This window comes from Acanthopagrus latus, chromosome 13, assembly GCF_904848185.1.
Source record: "Acanthopagrus latus isolate v.2019 chromosome 13, fAcaLat1.1, whole genome shotgun sequence".
Taxonomy (NCBI): domain Eukaryota; kingdom Metazoa; phylum Chordata; class Actinopteri; order Spariformes; family Sparidae; genus Acanthopagrus; species Acanthopagrus latus.
This window is the reverse complement of record NC_051051.1, coordinates 7,686,230-7,711,554: the sequence shown is the minus strand read 5'-3', so window position 1 is coordinate 7,711,554 and position 25,325 is coordinate 7,686,230. Positions and strand designations below refer to the sequence as shown.

Here is a 25,325-nt window from a genome sequence, read left to right as displayed (position 1 = left end):
AGCAGAGGAGCCCAGCGAGTGAATGAAAAAAAGGCTAAGGAGCAAGACATAAACAACCATGTGGACACTGCTCCATGGATTAACAAACCTTAGACAAACTCACGGATGTAACTGCCGCCTGGACTCTGTGAGAGTAGAGAAATGGTAAGAGGCTGCACGTCTGTCGGTCAAGTGAGAAAACTGCTGCATGCGTTTGCAAATTACTTTACAAAATAACCCTTTTTTTGTCTTTTTGAATGTAGTGTGTCTTTTATTTTGTTTATCATTCTAAGTCTTGATTTTTCAGTGTCTTTTCTGTCTTGTCGGCGCTCACCCTCAGCAGATTTCTCTTTAAAAGTCCGAGCCCAGACTGTGCGGCTGGTGGTGTCTATTTTCAGAAGCTCATGGCAACTCTGAAGGGCATAACTGCCCCCATAATGACAGGTTACAGTGGAAGGCCCTGCATTTGCGAGCTTTAAAAGTATTCTCCGGCCTGGGTGTGTACGCTAAATCACTGAGGCTTGTGGGAGCAGGGAGCATGTGTGTGTGCATATGTGTGTGTGTGTGTGTGTCAGACAGCCAGAGACACATTACCCTGCCCACTCTCCCGTCCTGTGTCTGAGTGCGTGGCTCAAAGAGGGCCCAGTGTTGACAGGCGGTGGGCTGACAGCGGAGGCGTGAGGGGTCCAGTGTCAGAGCTGAAACAGAGGGGACGCTCTGTTCTCCGTGTCACCGGGTCCTCGGCGATGCACACACTGGACGGGATTGTCAGATACATGTGTGGTTTCACCCAGTCTGGAGTGACATCAGACGGCGAGAGAACGGCCTGTTGTCTCAGCCGGGGGGGGGCTAAACTCAGCTGTGGAGCTTTTTTGGGGCTATTTTGGCAAGAATTCTGAATGACCAGTGACGTCAGTGAGGAGTGACAAAGAGCTCAGCTTTATTTGTGACGCATCGGTCATGTGTCAGTGTGTGATGTGGTCATGGTCAACAGGTGTTATTGATGAGGATGGAGCTGATCATATGCTGCCTGCTGCGAAGTCACCGCATCTCAACCCAACTGATCAGCTATCAGAATCAGTCTCAGCCTCACTGGCCCAGTATTTGTGCAACTACAGAGAATTTGAGCCCAGTTTTTGATTGATCTCAGTGTACTTGGAGTTCGACCGCTACCAATCACAAGTTATAGGGGACTGAAATGTATTTGCATATACAAATAAAAAGCTTAAGTGTCTAAATTTAGAATAACCATTGTTGGAGTGTAACTAACTGCAATTTACTGTGTTTTAAGGTGTTACTGATACCAATAAAAGCAGCACTCCATCTCCTCTTCTGCTACATTTACATTTCAACACTGCTGTTGTTCAATAACCTGCCCCCCTTCAAGAGACCGCTAATGCTAGCTAACATTAGCTAACATTGCTAGCATTAATGTTGCTATTGCCAGCTAGAAAACATTAGCTAACATTGCTAATGTTAATGATGCTAACACCTGCTAGCCATCATTAGGGCAGTACAGTATGCTCGCTGTAGAACTGTAGCCATTCTAAATGGGTTTTTTTTTTTTTCCACAAATTAGCAGCTACCAAGACTGTTGATTGCAAATGAAGCACAAATAACTCATTATACAAACCGTGTTACACTTTTAGCTGACAAACCTCACTGGAGACTGGAACCAACTGTCCTAATTTTTTACACAGAGATAAACAAAACAATCATTTTGGACCTCACGAACATTTAAAAATTTTTAAATTTTGAGGGAAAAGAGATACTTTTATTCTTTGTTTTTCACTTTTCTACAAACTTTGGATATATTGTTTCTAAAAAAAACTGTAATTTGTCTTCATCAAAATATTATCAATATGACATTTGTGTACATTTTTTAAGTACTTTGCTTGAGTACGTCAGTTTTCTTCTATGTAATACTTTCTGTTCACCACATTGATTTAATAACTTTTTCATTCAATTTACTCTAAGGATTCATATTATTAAGTGCTGAAAAGGCGATTGTGACGTGTAACCAATCAGACAGTGTTGTGGGCGGGACTGTGACCTCAGGCAGAGAAAGTACGCAGCATCAGAGCCAAAGTAGCGCATTCTTTAAATTCATTTATTTTATCTGCAATCAGACAGGCGCGCACAATAAAAAACAAAGGCAGCCCAGTAGCTTAGCTTGTGCAGCGTGTGTTTCCTGTGCAGAGTCTGTGTCCTCGTATACAGCCTAGGTTTTTTCGAATCCGAGCTCTTTGCTGCATGTCGCCCCTCATTTGTGTAAATACTAGTAGCTTGTTAGAAGAAAGCAGGTCTATCAACTAAATGGATTGATGGGATATGTACAAAATATGCTTTATATACATCAGAAATAAGGTGTTAATACCTCCAGCAGAGTGTCAGAATATATGAATGACAAAACACTAAACCTATGAGACGCCTTAGGTCAGTAGCCACCCATTGGTTGATCATATCTGGACATTGCCAGATCATTTAAGTCTCCCTTCAGTCAAACGTGTGTTTTTCTTGCCATCCTACAGTGGAATGTTTGAGCTATCTAAGGAGAAGCAGTTTGGAGGATTTCGATGTGGCAATTATACTTTCACCTGCATACTTCAGATTTTGTTCAATGTGTGCCGTAATACAGTTTCGAAGGGCGATTTTTAAATAAAGAGATCTACCTTGAAACACATTTCTGAACGGTCAAACATGACAGTAATTTACGTCTGGTCTGCGGTAGACACAACATACACCAGATAATAGATGGTTGTGTCTGTTTGGGTTTTGCCTGGAATGCTGAGCTGATACTAAATTGCTGCCAGGACAGGCAGCTCATGTGGGAGATAGTGAAAGAGGCAGATGCCAGCTTTTTAGCAGGAAAATATGGTGAGTCATCTGCGCTGCTTATGCGCCTGTGTGTGATTGTCTGAGGTCTGTCTGGTGCTCATGGGTTTTGTTGTTTCCCTCTCGTCTGATGTGAGCGCCGATGAGCACACAGCTGGATCTAATCTACAGCATCTGTCTGCAAACACGGAGAGTGTGCGTCTGTGTGTGTTTGCCCTCGTAGGATCTCTGTATGAGTCACAGTGACTCATCGTGGTCCGGGGGAATCAGTGGTCTGAACCCCCTGATGTGTGCGACACCTGCAGAGCTCACTCACACCTTGTGCCCTTCTTCTGCGATGACAGATGCTTGTTGTCAGACTTGTAAGAAATCAGTCATCTTGCTTAGATTGAGGCACAAATCGATGCCAGCTCTCTTATGGATCGTTTTGTCTCCGTGGTTCTGCAGAGACAATTACCCAGTATAATGGTTTGGTCACATGGGCTTATAAGTGGGGCAGAAGGTTTCTAAGGAAAGCACTGTTCTCATTGTAGTACAACTGTAGTAGCAGTATTCCCAGCGCTCCCATTCATGCCCTGCTGCTCACTCTCTCTCTCTCCCTCTCGCTCCCTCTCTCTGTGTGCATGTGTGTTTGCCTCAGGATCTTCATGTGTCAGATAATTCTGACCGTCCAGCCGACATGGAGCGCATGAGCAGGAATAAAGTGGAACATGGGCGACAGACGCACCAGGTCTTACAGGTGAGTCATTTCTTCCTCCAGGTCCAGGGACCGTTCACTGCTGACATAACTGGGATGTTAACTCATGTGTTACTGACTTTGTTACTGTTACCATACTGTGTCACCCAACTTAACTGAGAACTGGATTTTTGTAAGAACTCAGGATTATTGTTCTTTTGATCTGTCTCAGTGATATGGTCTCCTGCTGTCGCTGTTGGATTCTTCTTTATCTAACATCTGGTTTTTAATCAAATGCTGAACGAACATTACAGTCATGGCATGTTTAGTCTTCCAGATGCAGATGCAAACAAACATCTGGAATTTACAGGGGGCTGTTTTAAAGATCATGGAATGTACCTGGTGAAAAGCAACTTTATTTACTCGCGCATGTTCCTAGCACCTTGTTTACTGCTGTAATAGAATCGATAATTTCCTAACAAGCCTCGGATGAGTTTGAACAATTGCAATCTGTCAACTGGACTTCCTGTTTGAGCATTTTTTATATTCATGCTTTGGAGTTTATCTCCTCATACATGTGGTTTAAACTTTTAAAACGCCATACAGAACTGATCTCACAGACTTTCAGGAGTGTGACTTCATAGTCTTAGTAACTCAACAGTCTCAAGATTATGTAATCATATTTTCCAATGTGTTTATCTTTTCTGACAGAGCACTCCTTTAGACCTGATTGAGACAGGCAAGTCCCTGAAAGTCCAGGCAGAGCGCCCCCACCTGGTTAGTCTGGGAAGTGGACGCTTGAGCACAGCCATCACCTTGCTGCCCCTGTCTGAAGGTGAAGACCTGTGTATATTTTTTTTGTGTGTGTGTGTGTGTGTGTGTGTGTGTGTGTGTGTGTGTGTGTGTGTCCTTGTACTTGCTACTTTGTGAGGACTGGAACCAGAAGGTTTGAAAGTAAGGACATTTTATCCGGTCCTCAGAACTTCAAAGGGCTGCTTCTAATTTTAGACCCGGTTTAAGCATCAGGTTCAAGTGAGGTATAGGTTAGGGTTAAGAAACAGCATTCAGTTGTGGTGGTTAAGGACAGGGTAAGGGCCTGATTAACATCTTGTTAAATGTGCAGTCCTGCCTTATCATGGTGCACCATTTCTTTTGACTTTAAAGCTGCTGTAAGTGATATTTTGTTATTAAAGTTAATGTTAAATTGCTCTAAATAGACCATATTCACATGGCGGCCATTTTCCGCCAATGTCACACTCGGGGTAGGAAGCTTGAACTCTTGTATTATGTTAGCTGCTGTGTCGAGCTTGTAAACTCTATATGTGTTGAGAATCCTGGTTGACAGGCAACTGAAAAATGTTGCAACCACAGACAAAACAAAGACAACATCTAGAAGGATCTAGGCCATATTTTATGGTATTATATGCAATATAATATGTTTGTTACCTAATAGTTAAGGCTAGACAATGGCTAACTTCCCAGGTAACATTACTGTTTTATTGCATCCACTGACTTTCAGGCTTAAATAAATTGGCTAACTTCTTTAATGTCTACCCAGCAGCAGCATCTCAGACTAACTGCTAGTTTGTGTAAACTCGAGCTGTCATTTTGTTTAGTCTGTTGCTCAACATTTAAATTAAGTCACCAACCCAATGTTAGTGTTTTTATTAATGAGATTCGACAGCATCAAACATGTGTTTTAGATGAATTAGATGTTTACCCTTTGAAATAACACCATGAAAAAATAAAGTTGAGCAGTATGTAACCAAATGTTTGATGGAGGGGTTTACCACTGGAGGTTACTGTAGACAAACGTAGTGATTTGGTCCATTGTTTTCATATATAGACACTCCCATAAGCCAATTACTCAAAACATGTCAGTTGTTCTGTAATAACAAAGAAGCACAATGTGTCAGGAGTGACAAATTGACAGACACTGATGACACATTACCTTCTAACCATGTTGTTGTTACTCATTCGGCGCCGCAGTTGCCTTGTCTGTGATTTTCTTGCACCATTTGTCTTTCACCAAGCCCAGACACTACAGAGGATGAGAGAGGGTGTGACAGTAGTGCCCCAGAGAAAAGCCTTCTGGGAATCTTCTTTGTGCTCCATCTCCTCTGTGCTATCACATAAGAATTAATGGCGCATGAGTGTTTGTGTTGGGTCAAATCTCTTGCCCTCAGACAGCAATATAAATGTAACAGATTATCAAATTACGACGCGTTTAATAGGAGATGACTATATTAATTAGCTCTGTCAACATCGCTTGAGACTCACACCTGTTGTTTAGCATTCAGTCGCATGCTTCGTTTGCGACCCCGCCCATGTGGCCTTGACCTCTGAGATGACACCCGTCGCCTCTGGCCCTTACACCGCAGCCTAAGAATACTTCAGCAAAGTATTCACACGTGAATCTCCTGTAACGAGCACTGAGAAAATGTTTTCCCTCGTTGCAGGGAGAACCACGCTGGGCAGTGGCGAGACAGACATCCCTCTGCAAGGCCACGGCGTCGCAGCTCAGCACTGCTACATTGAAAACAAAGCAGGCAGCATCACCTTGTACCCATGTGGAAACCAGTGCTCTGTGGATGGACTTCCCATCACCAAACCCCATCGCCTTACACAAGGTACAGTTGTTGATGTGAAAACTTTTTCTGGTATCTTATTTCAAATAATTTGTATGATATTTGCCACTGTCAGTCTGTCAGATTGTTGGTCAACCAATTTCGTCCAATCTAAAATATCACAACAACAATTTCAGTGGATTGCCAGAAGATGAATCCTCATGAATCTGGTTTCAAACAGTTTCGTCTAACGCCATCAGCAGGTCAAAGTTTTCTCATTGGCGCAAATTTGGCACCTTTGTTTTTTTCGCCCCCACACCTCAAACATCCTGAGCACATCATGTATACAGTACACAGTCAGAAACAAAGGTAGGCCAAAGTAATGTGTTTATTTAATGTGCTAATTATGCAAGATTAGCTGAGGTTGTGTTAGCATTCCATTAACACAACATTAGCTAAACCTTACTCTGTCATTTGCTAACTTAAGTTTTTCAATATATCACTCCTTTGTCTCTGTTGAGAGCTTTAGTTATAATTAGAAAATGTTAGCATGCTCAAACAATCACACTAAAACTGTGACCATTGTAAACATTACACTTGCCCGGCCTCAGCATGGTAGTATAGTCAGTGTTAGCCTGTTAGCATGTCGATATTACCATTTAGCTCAACGTACTGTCGTGCATTGATGAGCCACTAGCATGACTATGGGCTCTCAGTCTTGTTTAACTCCCCATTATCTTCGATATCACATTTATGTACATTAAGACAAACCATTAAAGATGGCTAATGTAGGCACACATACATAAACTGGCTTATGCTTATTACTAAGCTGACTGGAGGCAAAGTGGACTTTACATAACAATAGCACAGTCAAAATAGTGTCCTTCCAGTAACAGACATGCCTGCCATAAAATAGGCATAACAGTCCCGCCCCCCTCAGTCCCCTGTCCATGGGATCCATGCCAGCAGCAGCTACACCAGAATGTCATTTGAAGCCGGGTGATCAGCCAGCGTGTGTGGAGGCAGCAGCTGCCGAACAAGAATACTTCAGGCTATGCTTCATTCAAAGGACATGTCATGAAATCCTAATTAAAACCGCTCAGGAATGGAGGAAACGGCTTTATTTGTATCACAAGGAACAATGCTGCAGCCACACGGACCTTCAACTTTATCTTGAAGGATGAAATAAACATTAAACTCCCTGTGGAATATCCGTCACTGGAAACAAAACTTCAGGGAAACATAGCAGGCATTCTCAAAAGCCCCTGGAAATGCAGGGAACGGAGAAGGAGTTGATTTCACTTACTGTTTGATTACACGTGAGTTAAAGTCGGTTTATTTCTGTCAATTTATACGTTCTGTTATTTAGGAGGATGAGTATATAACAATCACAAATACCCAATAGTAGGTATGTACAGCCGAAATGTCAGCTGCCCTCAAGGCACGTTAAAACAAATCTCTCCAAGACAGTGAAAGAGAGCTTTGGGGTCCCTTTTAACCAGAATTAGTGGAATGGTTGAAGTAACTGAAAGTAACTAATGCTTAAATATGAACAAAACAACACTAAACAACCACTAATTTAATATCAGAATCAATCATTCATGGCGTTGCTAAGACTTTGCCTCTGAGAATGCTAACTAACACATCACTGACAGCCTCCCACCCCACACTGTCTTGTCTCCTGGCAGGGTGCATGCTGTGTTTTGGCCAGTCTGCCTTTTTTCGCTTCAACCATCCAGAGGAGGCCCTGCGGATGAAGAGCATGCTGCCTGGAGGACTGAGCCCTGCAAGAACTCATCCTACTGGTAATGACCCCGCTTCGATAATGATATAACTCTCCAGATTGGAACAATTGCTGTGATCCAGTCGTTGTGAAAAATCAAAATCAAAATTGCGTGCCACGAAGGTTTTACTGTTTCCTCAGAAGCTATTCTGGGCAGAGCAAATGCTTTGAGCTGAGAGATATTTATTCACAGTCGGACTCCCACCACCTTAGTAGTAAAAATCAAGATGCTGGGAGAGAGAATTACAAGACTTTGGCTTCTGGGTAGGATAGAAATGTTGTGATCAAGCTGTACATGATTAGTTGGTTAGACTATCCATGTTTTGAGGCTTATGTAAATGGAGACTCAGATGTAGTAAACATGATAAAAGATAACTGTAAAACACTACACTGGTTGGAAATGTTGATAAAAATCTCAGACGTGAATGAATTTTGAAGTTGACAGGATGTTTTTGTTTGGTTCTTCCGTGTGATTTGTGATTCTGACATTTTACTGCACAATTGGTCCTGAAGTTTGACTCAAAGATTGGCCATTATCTGACCGAAAGCAGAAAATAACTTGTTCGGGACTAATTATCTGTGGCCTACATTGTGATCTAGTTCATTTCAATCTGTGGGTTTTCGCTCAAGGTGTGACCCCATTGTGACACAGGACTGTTGTAATCTTTCTTTATGCAGTTGCATTCAGGTGATGTTATATTATTCTGGCCCCTCGTGCTGTCGATGATATTTAGAGTCCATTCTCCTCTGACCTTACTGGTTTGGCTGTCTGAACAGTACAGTAAGAGCCACCACACCCTGCCCAGTGTGTATGGCCCACTCTTTCCTGACCAGCCCCTGATTTCATCAGCCCTGAATGAGGTACACGGCTGCAGCTTTTATATTTAGCAGCTCCAGATCCCTGTGGGATTACAACACAACTGAGGAGCACAACATCCCTCATACAGGAGACATTTATCACTATTTAAAGGGAGCCACAGAGACACTCTGTGTTGTGTTGTGTGTGCAACAACATGTTCAGGCATGTGTGTTTTCCCTTTTGTGTCCCACAGCACTGACCTGAGGTGTGCTGGATGTCAGTAGGGCAAAGACGACGCAAGACGGATTCCTCCCACTGTGTTTGTTTATGTGTGTTTGTGCAACTGTCTCTCCAAGTCTCAGCTTCCTTTATTCAGCAGGAATGCTCATGCACAAGTGTTTCTGTCTCCCACCGCAGACTCCCATAGTGCCCTCAACGGGAATCCTCAGACTTTTTCGAGCAACGGAGACTCCAGATCCAACAACCTCGCGAAGAACCTCCAGGACTCTTTGGTACTGAAGGTCTCATCATCATCAGGACCGGGTAAACAGCCCTCTCCGACAAGTATGCTCAATGGGAGAAATGGCTCCATGAAAGAGGAATCCATTTATGAAAACAGCAGCTGCTTTGTGAGCCATAACCTTGGCAACAAAACTCCTCCAGTACCCGCAAGGTCTGCTCATAACAACCACACTCCCGTCCCCCATCCAAGGACCTCGCTCTCTGTGGCCTCGAGTGGTACCAGTGGTAGCCAGAGGGCCCAGGAGAGCCCAAAGATTGTTAGGAGTGCAAGAGGTGAGGCCACATCAAGGTCAGGACAGGGCACAGACTCTAGTCGCAAACCATCATCTGTCAGATTCTCTTCAACAGCTCCACCCAGTCCTCGAACAAGAGGCTCCTCCCTGCAGAAGAGATCCCCCAGTCCAATGAGAGATCAGCCCCTGTCTCACTCAGAGGTCCCTCAAAGACTCAGGAATCCAGAGCCAACTGGGTCCACCAAAGAACGTCCTCCTGTCAGCCCTTACATGTCCCACAGAGGGACTCCAGGATCGCAGGGCTTCATCGCCAAACCAGTCCCAGACAGCCCGCAGGGCCCCCATAAACTTATAGGTCCTTCCAAAGCAGAAGCCATGAGGGCACTGTATGCCCAGAGTCCATCGTCAATCTCTGGGCTGGAGAAGGAGTCTGGAGGCAGGTACAACCAGAGGCCTGGTGGTGGCATCAAGTCAGGCCTGGGTTCTCGGTCTTCTTCGTCACCTCTTGCCAGCCCTCATAGCCAAAGAAAGACCCCCTGCATGAGTGGATCTTCCAGTAAGGAGCAGAGCCTTGTGAAACCATACACCCGGGAACGCAAAAACAGCATCTCTGAGATCAACGACAATGAGGACGAGTTGTTGGAATACCACCGCTGGCAGAGAGAGGAGAGGCTGCGCGAGCAGGAAATGGAGAAACTGGTGAGTGATCAGCACGTCAAGTATATATACGTTACAACTTCACAGTAGATATGAGAGGAACAAATCATTCCAGTATGATAGCTTCGGTTCAAATCTGCAGATGCTGATGTGAGCGTCTCGCAGGAAGTCATGAAGAAAACATTTGCTGCTCTGGTTTTGACTTTGACTTGTTTAGACTGTATCCTGTTTATGCAAGGGTGGAATTTGTATACATTTTAAAACTGCAATAATCAATTAGGAGCAAAACATCAAAACAAGCTGACAGGTGCAGAGCCACAGAAATATCCAGATGTATATATATTGTAAACTGTAGCACAAAACATTGTAAATAGTTCTTAAACATCCAACACACACACACACAACACACACACACACAATGTTAGCATTCATCTGGAGTTGTGTTTTTGGTGATCTGACGACTGTAAGTCAATGTTTACTCTCTTTTTTATTATAGCTGTGTTTTGATCTCCACCACAACTCTAAATTTACCCTGCTAGATATGCAATCATGTTCACCACCAACTTGGTGGTGGGAGACAAGGGAAACAGCTAGTGTAGCTTTGTCTGAAGATATATATATATATATATATATATATATATATATATATATATATATATATATATATATATATATATATATATTTGTTTTTATGCTAAGCAACATCTCCTTTTGCTTTAAGTGAAATATAATCATTTTCACACAAATCAAAAAAGCCAGAAATGTGTTTATAATGAGCTGGGAGGCAGACATTTTAGTTTTGGACTGAGTCAAGCGAAGTGTTTCCCCCTAAGCTAATCATCTCCACTTGTGCGATATTAAGGTGTAAATGTTTTACATTTTAACACTGATTAAACAGATTTAAGCAGGAAGCAACATGATAATAATCGGTGAGCTTTACAAGTGCATGTAGGCAAACTTGTTTTAATCTTTAGACAGGCTGTCTGTTTTGTCTTTATGCTATGCTAAGCTAATCATCTCCTTAAACTTCATATTTAAGTGTGACATTTGTCATTTGTACACAAATTGAACATGTTATGAACAGTATATTAAGTAACATAGCCGATAAGAATACTTTCTTCTCATTTTTGTTTTAGCTTTGGACGGTGCCAGGCTAATTGTTCCCACTTTTTTAGTAACCCATACTGAGCTGAGCTAAACTAGGCTAAGCTTACCCAAGCTAAGTTAAACGTTTCTTGGCTGTAGGGTCATATTAATGCACAGCCAAGTATTACTGAAATGTCAAACTATAAACACTAGGTGTGCAACACTATTTGTGTTGTTAGCTAGTTGGTTAAAGTCTTTGGCTTCACCCTACAGATTTAAAAATGACACAGGACAAACACTACAGGGTCGATAAACACCATCGTTTTAAAGGACGTGAGTACAGTTGAGGGGGGAGAAGGCGCTGAGGCTGTTGGCACGGCAGACACCACGTCTGCATTCAGATATCTTGTCTAAATCTCCTGGCACACAGCCACCAGCTCATCTCCCCACAGCATTACTGGCACCGTCAGCCCATGTGGCCCGAGTGACACGGGGTGAACATTCCTCCACATGTCTTGAGGTCCAGAGCAGAGGGCGCGGCTGGTTATTGCTCAACACTATATTTATCAAAAGGACGAGTGGCTTTTACTTTCAGGGCTGCCTCTGCTTGACGGACACGGTTCTTTCTTATTCGTACCCAGGTATCATATAGACAGCATACTTGTTATCCATCCTCAGTCCACACCCTCCAGCCCCCCCCCACCATACTGACAGCTGAAAGGACCATAGGAGGAGGAGGGGTGGTGTATTTCCCGTCCCTCCTCGTCCACAGACTATTTCAGGAACCCAAAGGTTTCTGGTAACAAATAAGAGTTACAGACAACGTGCGTCTGAGTTGGACTGCTGTGGAACTATGGGCTTGCTTTTTGAAGACAATGTATGCTTTAACATATACATGAACAGATGAGAAAATGAGAGATATGTTCAGTGTCGGCTGAGGTTTTTAGGTTTTCCAGTGATTTCTGTCTGTGTTGTGCTTTTGTGCTGTAGCTTTTACTCTGCAAATATTTAATGGTGGCGATGAAGGTTTTTGCTTGTGTTTATACAGCAAAATATGTCCACACAAATAGAAAAACACACATACTGAATATATGAACATGTTATGAGAAAGTCAATGACCACAGTAGCTGTTGAGGTGACTGGAGGTTCAAGACTAGGCTATATAATAATGCTGGATGCATGTTAAAGGAATAGTAACTCAGAGTTAAATGAAAAGATTGAATCGATTATGTGCTAGACCACTAGATTCACGGCTAACTGAGCTAATTAGCTACAGCATTGGCAGCCACAGTTAGCAGCAGTTAAGATATTCTAGTAAAATGACCCCTGACCCCTGTTTGTTTACCTTGAGCAGCCAGACAGTTCTTATGTATTGTATCTTTAAGTATAAAAGTCTAGGGCCAGGAGATAATTAGCTCAGCTTAGCTGAAGAGAACGACTGGAAACACAGGTAAACAGCCAGCTTGGCCCTGCTAGTTAATCATATCTCATTTGTTTAATTCATACACAAGCTAAAAAAATGAACTGTTGGTGAAACAAATAAGATGCATTTTGTTGTTTCATGAGCATTAGAGGTTCTAGCTGTTTTCCCCCAGTTTAGCCTACAGTCTGTGCTAAGATGCTAATATCTCCAGGCAGTGATGTTAGCTTCTTATTTAGCATATAGACATAAGAGTGGTATAAATCTTCTCATCTAAATCTACCTAAGGTAGTAGATAAGCACATTTTCTTAAATGTGTGCTATTAATTTACCTTTACGACGTGTCCTGCGTTATAAGTCTGGAGGCTCCACCATGTTTGCTAACAGCACATCTAAGATTCCTGTTGAGTCCTGGACTAGATCCTTGACTTTTTGGTATCACAGCCTTGAGGGAAGCACACAAAAATGATAAACAGCAGATCTATAGATGAGTGAGACAAAGGGAGGATTTCCTGCCAGTGAAATGAAGGCCCTACAGCTGGCACACTGCTCTCTTAGCACAGTTGGCACACACTTTACTGAACCCAACCTACATACGTGGATATTTCTGTACTTTGAAAAGCCACACTGCGTGCTATCTCTCATCAAAAGTAAAGGGCATAGCATGAGCGGAAGAGGTGTAATAGAAAAGTTAATTTTAGCTTCAGTTCCAGTGGGACGAGGCCAAACTGCTGGTTTGTAACCGAGCACAAAAATGTCTATTTCTGAGCGGGTTACTACAGTAAATTTAGAGGGTTTCTACATTTAATACATGGAGCAGAAATATTTCAACATTAAGTGCACCTCAGCTTTTCAGCGATAATAAGGTAGAAGAGTTTAACACATTTTAAGAAATACTCTTAATTAGCTTCTTGTGGACAAGTGATTGTAGATTTCACTCTCATACTTACAATATCTGCCTCATGTACCATACCATAATATGATATAACATGTTAATTATAGAGCTTTAGATGTGCTGACAGAGAGACTTTGTTACCCAGGCTAAAGGTTTCCCCTTGCTTCCAGTCTCTTCCACCTAAGCTAGGCTAAGTGGCTAATGCTTGTAGCCTTTAATGAACCAGTCAAACAGCATAAACAACTGTCAAAGCTATAATTCTTGCACTTGAAGTCAATCCTCATGATTGACTTGGTGTATAATTTACTGCGAAATACCAGACAAAAGTGGGCTGGTGGCTGTAGAAGCAACAATACTGCTGCGAGACGCACACCAGGCACAATTGTTGCTCGTCTTGCCAGATTCCTAATTATCATTCCACATTCTGCTGCTTTTTTTTTTTTTTTTTGTTATAGCAGATTAAAGCAAGAATCCCATTGTTTGGAGTGCGGAGACACAACAGATCAGGCAGAAACTAGAACCATGTGGGTCATCAAACAAATGCAGAACACAGAGGAACATTAAAAGCAGCTCTGCTCAGACGGTAAAAAAAACAAAACAAAACAGACGTCAGCCGCTGCAAACAAATCTCAATCACGTCTTCTTACAGTTGTAACGGTCAGATGCTGCATTCATGAACATTTCTGACTGGTTTTACTATGAACCCCTCCTGAGAGATGAACTACATCAGCTTCGGCCCTCCTGCTATCAGGTTACGGTTGTCCCGTGCCAGCGGCTGAGCGACAGCTGCCTGCAAATGGGACAATGTCACACAAGGACACTCGAAGCTGATTTGTAATACAGTTTATAATGCGTGCTCACAGCTTTGCTTACGTCTTCTACAGGAGCGTCAGAGGCTGGAGACCATCCTCAATCTGTGTGCGGAGTATAATCATGAGGACAGCGCTGTGGAGCTGGCTGAGGCGGTGAGGAGCGGGCTGCTAGGGGGCGCTGGAGGACCCGGCTCGGACGCGGGAGTGGGGATGTCCATTCAGAGGGCCCAGAGAGAGAACGATGAGGAGACCCAGAGAGAGGAGTCCAGCAGCACGGAGAGCACACACCAAGAGGTAATACACACATTCATGCAGGTGTGCAAGTGTGGATTGTTTGGAATCGCCTCTTAAATCTAAATCTAATTGTATGTCGTATAACATCATATCAGTACTGAATCGTTTTAATGTTTGCGATGAGTAATTCAGAAAAATTCAAGTAATCCTCAAATAATATTTAAAGGTTTAACCAAATAAGATTGCTGGATAAATTTATTCATTATACGCTCTCATACAATATAATCTAGTCCCTGTCCTAATAGTCAGCATTCACAGACTGGAGTAACGGTAGTAACTGCATTTTTCAAGAGATAAATCAGACGTTTAATGTCATTATTATGATTGCCAGCTCATTTAAAGTGTTAACTGAATCTGCCCTCAGTGTGAAGAGGTGTTAGCCGGTCAGGAGCAGGTCTATCTTGAGGAGGAGAGGAGCAGGGTCTTGGCCAGAGTTGATGACTTGAAGCACAGAGTCAGTGAACTGGAGAGGCAGTTACAAGAGACCAAACAGGAGGTCAACACACACACACACACACACACACACACACACACACACATAGAAGCAGACACTCCTCATTTGTATGCGCTCTCTATTTTCACCTCTGGGTATTTACGTAGCTTGATGGCATTTGGTGGCCCGCAGACTGTGACTCGGTGTTTGTCCCTAGGCGGAGATGGAGCAGGCCCTGCTGCAGGCGGAGCGGCGAGCCGAGCAGGAGCAGGTGGAGGCTGAGAATGAAATCATCTCTCAGCTGCAGCTCAAACTCAGCCAGCTGGACAAGGCCACCCAGAAGGAGAAGGAGAAGGTGGGCAGCCCAGGAACACAAAACTGTGTCATGTCAGTTTGCTCAAAAGCTACTGCACGTGAATGTTGGAAACGTTCCTGTGTTTGATTATTTTAAAAACTCACTCATTCCTGAATGTACACAGCTGTCTAGATATACAACATCTACAGATCTTCAACTGACCTGCACTGCCTGTTTATTAGCTGTTTGTCCCTAAAAAACACAAAGCACAAACTGTCCTCTCTCTGGGATGTGCGTTGGCGACTTTTATCTGAATGTGACCGACATTAAAATGTAGTTTCAAACATGCACACACCTTTTGATTTTTCTCCCACGTGTATGTAACTGAGCACTGTAACCTCTAACTCTGCTACCAGTCTAACCTCTGCTTCAATCCTCTAATAACCACCTCAGCCTTTAAAGCTTGGCTGCATGGATTTGAGTTGTCTGTGATTTTCTTTTTTTTTGTTTCTCCCTGGGTTGGTCTGTGTGTGCGTGTGCTTGTGTGTTTATGTGTGTGTGTGGATGCATACCCAATTGTGCGTATGTGTGTGTGTGTGTGTTTCTATGTGTTTTTAGGGGAGGGCTAATGTGTCGGCTGAGCGGAAGGTCCTGGAAAAGCAGAAGAATGAGTACAATGAGCTGAAGAGGCAGTTTGATAAGTGCCCCTTGTCTCTAAGGGAACAGTTACAGGAGCAGCTCAGCAGGGTCAGTGTTCTCACGCAGCCCACTGGCTGGCAACAGTGAGTTATAATATATCAAACACCACAGTACTGTAGTGTGACCTGCACAGAACCGGCCGCAGACGTATAACGCTGACTCTGTTTTGAAGCACTTAGAGCTACTCGTAGATCTGCAGAGTGAGCTTTTCTTCTTTTCCTGCTGTCGCTCTTTGTTATCTAATCATTTAAGGTCACAGCAGCGCCACTTGTGAGTGTGACCAAACAGTAAACAACGCTTCTGCTGTCCCCTCATTTTGGATGCTTGATTAGTAATAATTAATCATGTTCATTAACAGCTTTGCCCTAAAAAGGTTTGCATGCATTTCACCATGAATGGTTCAAGTCAGATGAGAACACTTGTGTTTATAGGCTGGCTACTTCATCGTGGACATTAAAGGCAAAGGCCGGTGTCTGTTTATCCTATTATGAGCAATTTTCATGAAAACACCCTTAATGAAAACAATATATTCATGTCCACATCTCAGTACTTTCTTTTCCTTTCCCTCTTTTACCTCTTCACCCCTGTATGTGCACAACCCAGTTGCCAGAATATGTTTTGGCAAGACACATTTCTGCATGTTGCAACTTATCATTTCTTAAGGTCAAATTTTCTATTTTATCTTGTGATGATGCTCTGTGTATCGTCTGGTCAGAAAAAAACACTCAGCTTTGGCTTACAAAAGAGTTCTGTCCCCCAAAAACCGTGGCTCGTCCCTTTGTCTTGTTGAAGTGTAAGTCTTAGGGACTACATATGTGAAAAAAGTAGTACAAAGCCTTATGTGGCTCCAGAGGAAGCTGCACGTAAGCTGATAAATTGCCTACATTACCCACAATGCATCATAGCCAGTGAGTGACATCACTGGGGGCAATTTATTACATTAAATGCAGCTTTCTCTGATCTCTATTCGTCACGAGGAAGGAACATGTCAGCAAGATGTATCAAGTTTGGGTCTTTTCATGGATTTTTTGTTAATAATAGGAAAACATATGTCAGCTCTATCCTTTAATATCTCTGTTCAAATGATCTCAAACAGTGCGAATAACCTGCGTGTATATCTGGATAGAAAACTGAAGCTCTGGAAGTCGGGACCAAGCAGTTTGAGGAGCTGGAGTTCTGTCAGCTGGAGGAGGAGAGCAGCCTGGAGGAGAGGAAGGAGGCTCAGAGCTCACAGCTCCTACAAGAGCGAGCTGAGTATCACTGCAGTGTGGCCCAGAGGAAGGTGGGGACGGCAGAAAACACATATATGTGTGTGTGCAAAACATTAATCATAAATGTAAGATTGTATGAAACTGGACATGTTGGTTCACAGGAGAAGATGGGCACTCTGGAGGCTCAGGTGAAGCAGCTGGGGCTACAGGCGGCTCAGGAGTGTGAGAGGATGGTTAAAGACAGGACGCTGACTCTGCAGTTGCTACAGAAGGTCAGTACTTCTGCCTATACAGGAGGCATATATTTAAAAGTGGTTGAAGAAGTATGCAGATCATTTACTACAGAAAACATTATACAATGCTAGTTATTAAAAGTACATCCATGCTGGTTTCCGGCTTTCAGGAGCAGGAGAGGTTGTGTCACCTGGAGAAGAGGTACCACATCCTGACAGGGGGGAGGAGCTTCCCGAAGCCCAACAGCAGCATGAAAGAGGTGAGGAGGAATCATATGTGACATCAATATCACAACCTGAGGAGAAGTACTCAAAAATGAAACTCCTTCCAAGCAAATATTTTTTTTTAAATTTAGATGAACTTTTCAAACAGGACTTTCTCCACATCAGCGAACCTGACCTCGTTTATGCGGACGGTCCTCCTCATAGCCCCAGTCCCTCCTCTGCCTCCGTCTCCTCCTCCTCCTCCCCTCACGTCCCCTCCCCAGAGCTCTGCCCTGTTAGGCCACAAGAGGTAAAATCCCATTAAAATCCTCTTTGTGACAAAACCTAACAAATCCTAAAATGCCTGCGCTGCAGTTCCCATGATAAGAAAAAACAAACATGGTGGTGGGCATGATGGTGTGATAGCGAATACTGACAAACGGCGAGCTTGCAGTGTTTCTGCCTTTTCTCTATGTGTGAAGTTTGTCTGTGGTTTGTACATTTTAGTGCACCTAAAAGTATATTTACATGTATATACTTTATATTAAGGCTAAACTTATTATCCACCTGGTTCATTATTTGATCCAATATTTAACATTTTGTAGGATTTTTCAGAGTCAGTGTTTTTTCTATATCAGATTGCCAGTAAAATATATTGAATAGAGAGGAGTTTTGTTTTCCTTGTTCATTTCTAGTCCTCCTCCCCTGGCTTCCACAGAAAACACTGCCCCTTTAACGCATCCTCAGTAGTCTCGCCCTTTAATTCTATGATTTTGTGACATCACAGTACATCACCATGTCACACGTTTGCTCTGTTTTTGTTAGCGGTGCTGGCTCAGGCATGTGTGAGCTGACCAATCAGAGCGGGCTTGGTATTCATGAGGGGGAGGGCCTTAAAGAGATAAAACAGAGTGTTTCAGACTGCAGTGATTGACAGTACAAAATACAATTATGAGCCTAGAAATGTGCTAGTTTGGCTCTGATGCCACTTGCAATCTGTAAAGTAACAAGTTACTAAAGTTACCAAATACATGTTGTTGAGTAAAAAGTACATTTGCCTTTAAAAATATAGTGGAAGTGGAAATAAAATTTGCAGAAAATGGAAATACTGGTAGTACGGTTGTTGAGCAAATGTTCTTAGTTTGACTGGTTTGAGGCCTGTACTTTCTTCACGTATGGCTGTAAAATCTCAAACCGAATCATTTTTAAGAGAACTGTTCCATCGACATGAACAGATGATTATGCAAAAACAACAAAACTCTGACGAAACTGTAAAGTGACACGGTGAGTGGGTTGCGTTTGCTTTGTGCATCCTCGCATGACTTTTTCTAAGTGTCGACTCTCGCTGTCTTCAGCCTCCTTATCCCTGTGTTCTGGCTGTCGATGCAGGAGTACCTCAGGCTCTCTGATGTCTATAAGATGTATGGAAGTGCTTCTCTGCCACCTCGCTCCTCCTCCCCCGCCGCTCTCCACTGCCTCTCCCTCGCTGTCGCTCCAGCTCTGCCGTGTGAGGTAGACACTCCTGCCTGCTCTCTGCCACATACTCTCTGACATGTTTTCTCTCTGATGGCTTCTCATCCGTTTCCTCTCTCTTCCCTCTCTGTCTCTCTCCTGGCTCTGTGAATGTACGTTTCTCTGTGTGTTGTCTTGTGTGAAGGAGTACATCACAGTCAGTCAGTTAAGCCAGATCTTTGGGATGCAGAGAGTTGATCCCTCCTCTTCCTCTGCCTCTATTGCATCATTCCAACTGGCCTCCTCTGAATCTGCCTTCTCATGCCACTCGGCTGCACGTGGTCCTTCCTCCTTTCTCTCTGCGCAGGTTTGTTAGTCTTTCCTGAATGTCCACATGAATGTTTATCTTTATCTGCTTGATGTTCTGTCACTGATCCCTGCACTGCCCCCCCTCCACACCTCTCCTTTGGCTGGATGCTTGTCATCATCACCTCAGAGCCAGCCCGAGCTGAGCAGGAACGCAATGCCTCCTATTAACCTCGAGCGCTGGTACCAGGACATCATGGCGGCCGGAGAGCCTCGGCCATGTCCTCCGCCGCTGCCTGCCAAGTCTTTTTCCGCACGCAGACAGGGGCAGGTAAACTCTCCACTCTTACTCCCTCACTGCAATGCCAGCTCAAAGCCATGAACTCCCTGAACTTTCTCACCAGCCGCTCAACTATCCATATTCTTATGACTTGGTGGCCCTCTAGTGGGCCAAACTAATTTCTGTGAAACTTCCTACTGCTAAAAAAAAGAATTGTAATAGGACACATTTGCACTGAGACTGAGACGTGTGAGGCTAAATAAGAAACTTTGCTTCGATTATTTAATTGGAGATGCTGAGATACTCTAGATTTGTCTTTCACTTACAAACGCACCCTGAGCTGGAATAAGAATCCATAGCCAAAAGTTTTACATGTGCTGATTCTGAGATACAAGGTTTCAGTGACACTTAAGATCATTTTTGACAAGGAGACACATCAAATGTTAACGCTTTCATGAAAATATCCCTCTTTTGATGACTTACAGGTTGCATGAACAGGGAATAAATGACGTGAGACACAACTTACACCTGCAAGTTGAAAACTCATCACATCAGACTTGACTTGAGACATCAATTACTGGTCTACTTTATACAGTTTATTTTTACCATTGTCTGTATTTCACCGTTTGAAATTGATGAGGAGGGAATATTTTTATTAAGAAAAAAAGGAAGAAACAAATAAGCTTTATTAAAGCTATTTTTTTAATTACTTATAATACAAATTCAATTCACTGTCATACTTTGAGATGGATTGGCCAATAATATCATTACTAGAAAGGCTTTTCAAGGGCACTTTTCTAGTGTACTGACCACTCATGGTGCTCCACAGGAGCAATTTTGGGTTCAGTATCTTACTCAAGGATACATCAACATGCTGCCTGTCAGGGGTCACATCACTTCCTTCAAGCAAATTAAACTCGATGTAAAGCAGGTAGTAACTAAAATGATCAAAATTATGCTCAGAGAGAAGAAGATGTGTAAAAAAAGATTTTTTTAACCACAAACCGTAATCAAATGTTTGTATCACTGCAAGTCTTTTCAAAGGATCCTCCAGAATAAGAAAATAACGTGAAAGGGGTGAGAACTCCTGGATCAAAAGTATATCCGCTTCCTCCTCTAATGTGAAAAAAATAAGAAACTATATGTCTTTTCTTCTCTTAGCTGTTAAAGTCCAAATCAGATGGAGAGGTTGGACAGGCTGCAGCCCTGCCACACTCCAGCGGCGTTGCTCATGAGAGAAATGCATCCACCAAGGTGAACACGTCACTTTAAAACATGGAAACACAAAAAATTAATTAATTAATTAAAAAATCTAATAAGTAGTTCAATGTGTGATGATGTGTTTTCAGGGGATGCAGTTAATGCTGTCAAACCCACTGGACATGGACCCCAGGAGGCAGTTTGCTCTGCAGAACAAAGGTACTTCAGCTCCACAGTTTAACACACTGCAGGGTTTCACCTGGCAGCCGCTCGTAACTATTAAACACTCTACAAATTCAGAGCATCTCTCTCTTGAACTGCATGTGTCGGCTCTCCTTGTTTTAACATGCTCTGGATCTGGTTATAATCAGCGAGTAGCTATGACTCTGCACCATCAGTAGAGGGCACTGTAAGTCTGTGACAGCTGTCTCCCTGCACAGATCTGTCTCCCACAGTCCATCACTCCATCCTGCACCACCAGCTGCCACCGAGCGGCAGCCAGGCGTACGACACCCTGAGCCTGGAGAGCTCAGACAGCATGGAGACCAGCGTCTCCACCGGCAACTCCGCCTGTACCCCAGAAAGGTGAGAGACTGGCTCTGTTTCCATGGGAACACTCAAGTCTGCCCCGACTTCTCCCAGGAGAAGGGTCACTGAACTTACTGCTGTTCATGAGGAAACCTTTGTCTCCATCTCCTTTTTTTCTTTTTTTGCTCTCAGTGTTTAGTTCCCAGGCTGCATGTCTGTTGACTTTTTTTTTTTTTTTCATCCTTGCCGTACTCGTGTCATCACACACTCCTTTCCTCTGTGTGTTGTAGTGCCTGTGGGTTGGAGGCCCAGAGGATAGAGGAGATGGAGAAGATGCTGAAGGAGGCGCAGCAGGAGAAAGCCAGGCTGATAGAGAACAGAGTGAGTTCACAACACGAGCGCTGCAGAGTTTTGACCCCAACTGGACGTCACTGACACCAGTCATCCCAACACTTTATTTAAGGTTTCAGCCAGTTTGACAGAAAATGAATCAAACAATATTGCCCCCAAATTTGATGATTGATGCCCCCTTTTTTAAATGTGAAGAATTGCTGCATTTCTGTGTCATAACTGATAACAAACTTTAATATCTTTGGGTTTTGGACTGTTAGTCAAATAAAACAACACTCTGTGTGGTTGTGGGATAACATAACAGGCCCTTTTTTTGCTGTTGCCTAACCTTTTATAAGCAAAATGATTTGTATGATGATACGTTTGTAATAAATTAAAATTGAGTTAGTAGTATAGATGAATTACACAGCATTTGTTAAGTATTCTAAACATCAGTAATAGCAATGCAATTAACGATTGCTTACTGATGTCTTTAAAAGCACTTCATTTCAACAGCAAAATAATTATTAACTAGTCTTTCATTAACTTTTCATTTACCATTTATTACAGAAAGTAATTATTAGATTCCCCCGTTCACACCTCCAGAGTAATGAATGCTTTAATATTAGAACATGTTTAAACAGTTTTCAGTACTTGTGTTGACAAGTTTTGGGGACATAAGGACTCAGAGGAAGAGACATTTTTTTAACGGTCGTCAATATATATGACATGAGGCAACGCAGCGCTGAGATCAGTATGAGAAGCAGATCAGTATGGCGGGAAAAGGTTGTGGAGTCAACGGTATGAATGGACTCAGCATGAAACGCAAAATAACGAGAGCAGCAGCAGCACGTTAGTCTGTCAGTTTTCATTTGTTAAGTAACATGTCCTGGTGCTCACTACTTTTCAGAGCACTTTTAAGAAATAATGCTTTTAAAGAGTCGGTGGAGACAAAGTCAACTATGTAAAAAAAAATGAGGTGGGGAAACAGTTATCATATTCAGACAGCTGTCTATAGAAATTTAAGGGGACGAAAATTATTGTAATCAATCTAGACATACTTTACAGCATGTTTTGTCTCATTTTTGGCAAATAAATGACCCTCAAAATATCAGAGTAGGGAGGAGGCTGTGGCTCAGAGGGGAGTGCTGACCGCTTGTTATTGTAAAGCCACTGGTTCGATTCTGGTCTGCATGTTGAAGTGTCCTTGGGCAAGATACTGAACCCCAAACTGCTCCTGATGTGCTGGTCAGTGTATGGATGTATGCATGGATTAATGTAAGTTGCATCTGCTAAATGCAATTGAAAAAAAGTGTAACAATTATGCTCAATTAATAGTGAAAAGGCAACCAGATGAACCCATGAAGAAAAGATGCACAACACCAGATTTTTAACACGAAAATATTATCAAGTATTTATTATTGACACAATATCATTCATATTTTAAATCACGGTTATTGTGAATATCACACAACAAACCTACTGGGTGTCTGCACTGTGAGTGACAGCTATGGAGAACACAATCTGCACTGTTGTTAACATTAATAACAGCTTTGCAGCGAAGTATGTAGATAAAAGACATAATAGATTTTGATGCTGAAGTTAGGGCAATAAAATGATTCAACTGTATGACTTGATATGACAGATGTATGCAAATCACCTATGAGATAATCAAAGATATGTTTATTGCAACACACTTTCACTGTTCTGCATTTCATCAGACAAAAACTCTACATACGTGTAACAAAAAAAAACCTGTTTAATGACCCAATATTATAGATTTTTGGTAACATTTTGAGTAAAAAAAACATTCATTTCTGTAAAGCAACAATATGACGTGATCACATCATCATCGAACGTAAATCCGCCTCTGAAAGTTGACGAACAATAACGTTTGAATTATCACAGGGGTCTCTCTTGTCTGATGCTCTCAAAGTGATCCCCGAGCTCGAGGTGTGGTGAAACGAGGTAGTTTATTTACCTTTGTGTTATTTCGACATTGTTGAAACAAAGTCGGCCTGTGTGTAAGTGTCTGAAAGCTGCAAAGGATCATTTTACATCAGCAAAGCTTCCCCCTCTATATACAGACTTAAGGGATATATTTTACAAAACCCTGGATTGGGACTTGTATCCTCACGAGCCTCTTCTGACAGTCGTTCACTTTGTATTGCAATATTTGCCTTAAATTTACATATTGTCCCCGTCTCTGTTCCCCCCCCGACTGCTGTTTTTCTCCTCTCTCCTCTCCATCTGTTCCTCTGTCTCCTCTCCCGACGCTCCCAGGAGAGGGAGGTGCAGGCTCGGCGGCAGATGTTGGAGGAGGAGCGGAGGAGGCGAGAGGAGGCCGAGAGGAGGCTCCTGGATGAGACGGCCCACAGGCAGAGGCTGGTGGAGGAGGAGGTGAAGATGAGAGAGAAGCACTTCTCCCAGGTCAGTGGAGCAGCGGGAGGAGACGGGCGAAGAAGAAGAGGATAGAGGAGGGGAGAGGAGGGAGGAGGGAGGGGAGGGAGGGAGACTTGGGGGAGAGGATGAGAGGCGAGACAGTAAAGAGCGGCTGGGAGAAGGGGGGGAGATCAAAGATTGTCAGGGAGGGGAGAGAAAGGGGAGAGAATGGAGAGAAGGGCGGAGAGGAAGAACAGAGAGAGAAATGGAGGGGGGAGCGCACAAAGAAATATAATGTACACATAATTAAAGCTTTAATCCTGACTGATTGTATTTAATTACCAGGCGTGTGAGTAAACAAACACCCTCAGATCACTTATCATCAGAGCTGTCTTTGTTCTTAAAGCTGCTGTAATTTTTTTTTTTTTTTTTCATTTTTTGCATCAAATGAATGTATAACAAGAAAAGGAGTCATTATCATTATTGTCACTCAGTTCTGCAGTTCCCCGCAGGTCACAGACACGTGGTCCAAATGGCAACACCTGGCACAGCTGTTACGAGCGCGTGTCCTCCGATAAACATATTAAACATGCAATCTGAAGCACAGGTGGAGGCATCAAACCTGAAATCGTCCAAAATGGCGATCAAGAGCTGATCAGAACGATTCTGTGACTAGCAGCTGTAAACAAACATGGTGTCTGTGGAGGAATATGTGCCGCTGCTGCACAGAAGGAGGAAAACAAAAGACGTGTTCAGCTGGAGCTTCGTTAAACTGCTCAGCCATGCTTGTTTTGGGGAACTCAAGACAGATGCCTGTTTTTGTTTTATGCTACAAAAAACATCCAGACTGCATTGCGATCTTTGGGTGACACACTCCAGAACGCAACAACATACTTGCGGGGGACTGTGTTTCTGCCCTTAGAGTTTTTTAGTTAATTGTTTTGGCGTTAACAGATCTCATTTTACTGCTTCGTTTTTAAGCCTTGTTGCTCCTTAGAGTCATTTTCGTCTTGTTGTCTGCAAAATAAAAAAAAAAGCTCTGAGAAGCCCACAGTACACTATCTGCTGATCATAAAACAGAAGACAAACAAAGGCGCAAAAGCGGACATTTCTCTCAGGGGTCGGTGGAGACCAAAAAAGAGCTAAAAGTGTTGCATCATTCATTCATCAGGTGGACACAACCATGATTTCAAATCAATACTACCTGCTCCCTC

At 43.0% G+C, this 25,325-nt stretch overlaps 1 protein-coding gene across 11 annotated transcripts in view; it reads left to right on the top strand.

The window, feature by feature from the left end:
- phldb1a (pleckstrin homology-like domain, family B, member 1a) overlaps positions 1 to 25,325 on the top strand; it is a 30,966-nt gene continuing 5,641 nt past the window's right edge. Inside the window, exons 1-22 of one of the 11 annotated variants that reach the window (XM_037118907.1) lie at positions 2 to 144; positions 3,455 to 3,553; positions 4,202 to 4,325; positions 5,950 to 6,120; positions 7,746 to 7,862; positions 9,057 to 10,093; positions 14,337 to 14,558; positions 14,923 to 15,054; positions 15,209 to 15,346; positions 15,905 to 16,033; positions 17,112 to 17,267; positions 17,358 to 17,468; positions 17,600 to 17,689; positions 17,803 to 17,943; positions 19,023 to 19,145; positions 19,291 to 19,452; positions 19,582 to 19,722; positions 20,833 to 20,925; positions 21,021 to 21,090; positions 21,312 to 21,456; positions 21,690 to 21,780; positions 24,013 to 24,159. In XM_037118907.1, the coding sequence (XP_036974802.1) occupies positions 142 to 144; positions 3,455 to 3,553; positions 4,202 to 4,325; positions 5,950 to 6,120; positions 7,746 to 7,862; positions 9,057 to 10,093; positions 14,337 to 14,558; positions 14,923 to 15,054; positions 15,209 to 15,346; positions 15,905 to 16,033; positions 17,112 to 17,267; positions 17,358 to 17,468; positions 17,600 to 17,689; positions 17,803 to 17,943; positions 19,023 to 19,145; positions 19,291 to 19,452; positions 19,582 to 19,722; positions 20,833 to 20,925; positions 21,021 to 21,090; positions 21,312 to 21,456; positions 21,690 to 21,780; positions 24,013 to 24,159 (3,642 nt within the window). In that variant the 5' untranslated portion in view covers positions 2 to 141. Of the gene's footprint in view, positions 145 to 3,454; positions 3,554 to 4,201; positions 4,326 to 5,949; positions 6,121 to 6,312; positions 6,427 to 7,067; positions 7,377 to 7,745; positions 7,863 to 9,056; positions 10,094 to 14,336; positions 14,559 to 14,922; positions 15,055 to 15,208; positions 15,347 to 15,904; positions 16,034 to 17,111; positions 17,268 to 17,357; positions 17,469 to 17,599; positions 17,690 to 17,802; positions 17,944 to 19,022; positions 19,146 to 19,290; positions 19,453 to 19,581; positions 19,723 to 20,832; positions 20,926 to 21,020; positions 21,091 to 21,311; positions 21,457 to 21,689; positions 21,781 to 24,012; positions 24,160 to 25,325 lie in introns of those variants that run through there. The other 10 variants (XM_037118908.1, XM_037118910.1, XM_037118911.1 and 7 more) reach the window with 10 other exon arrangements.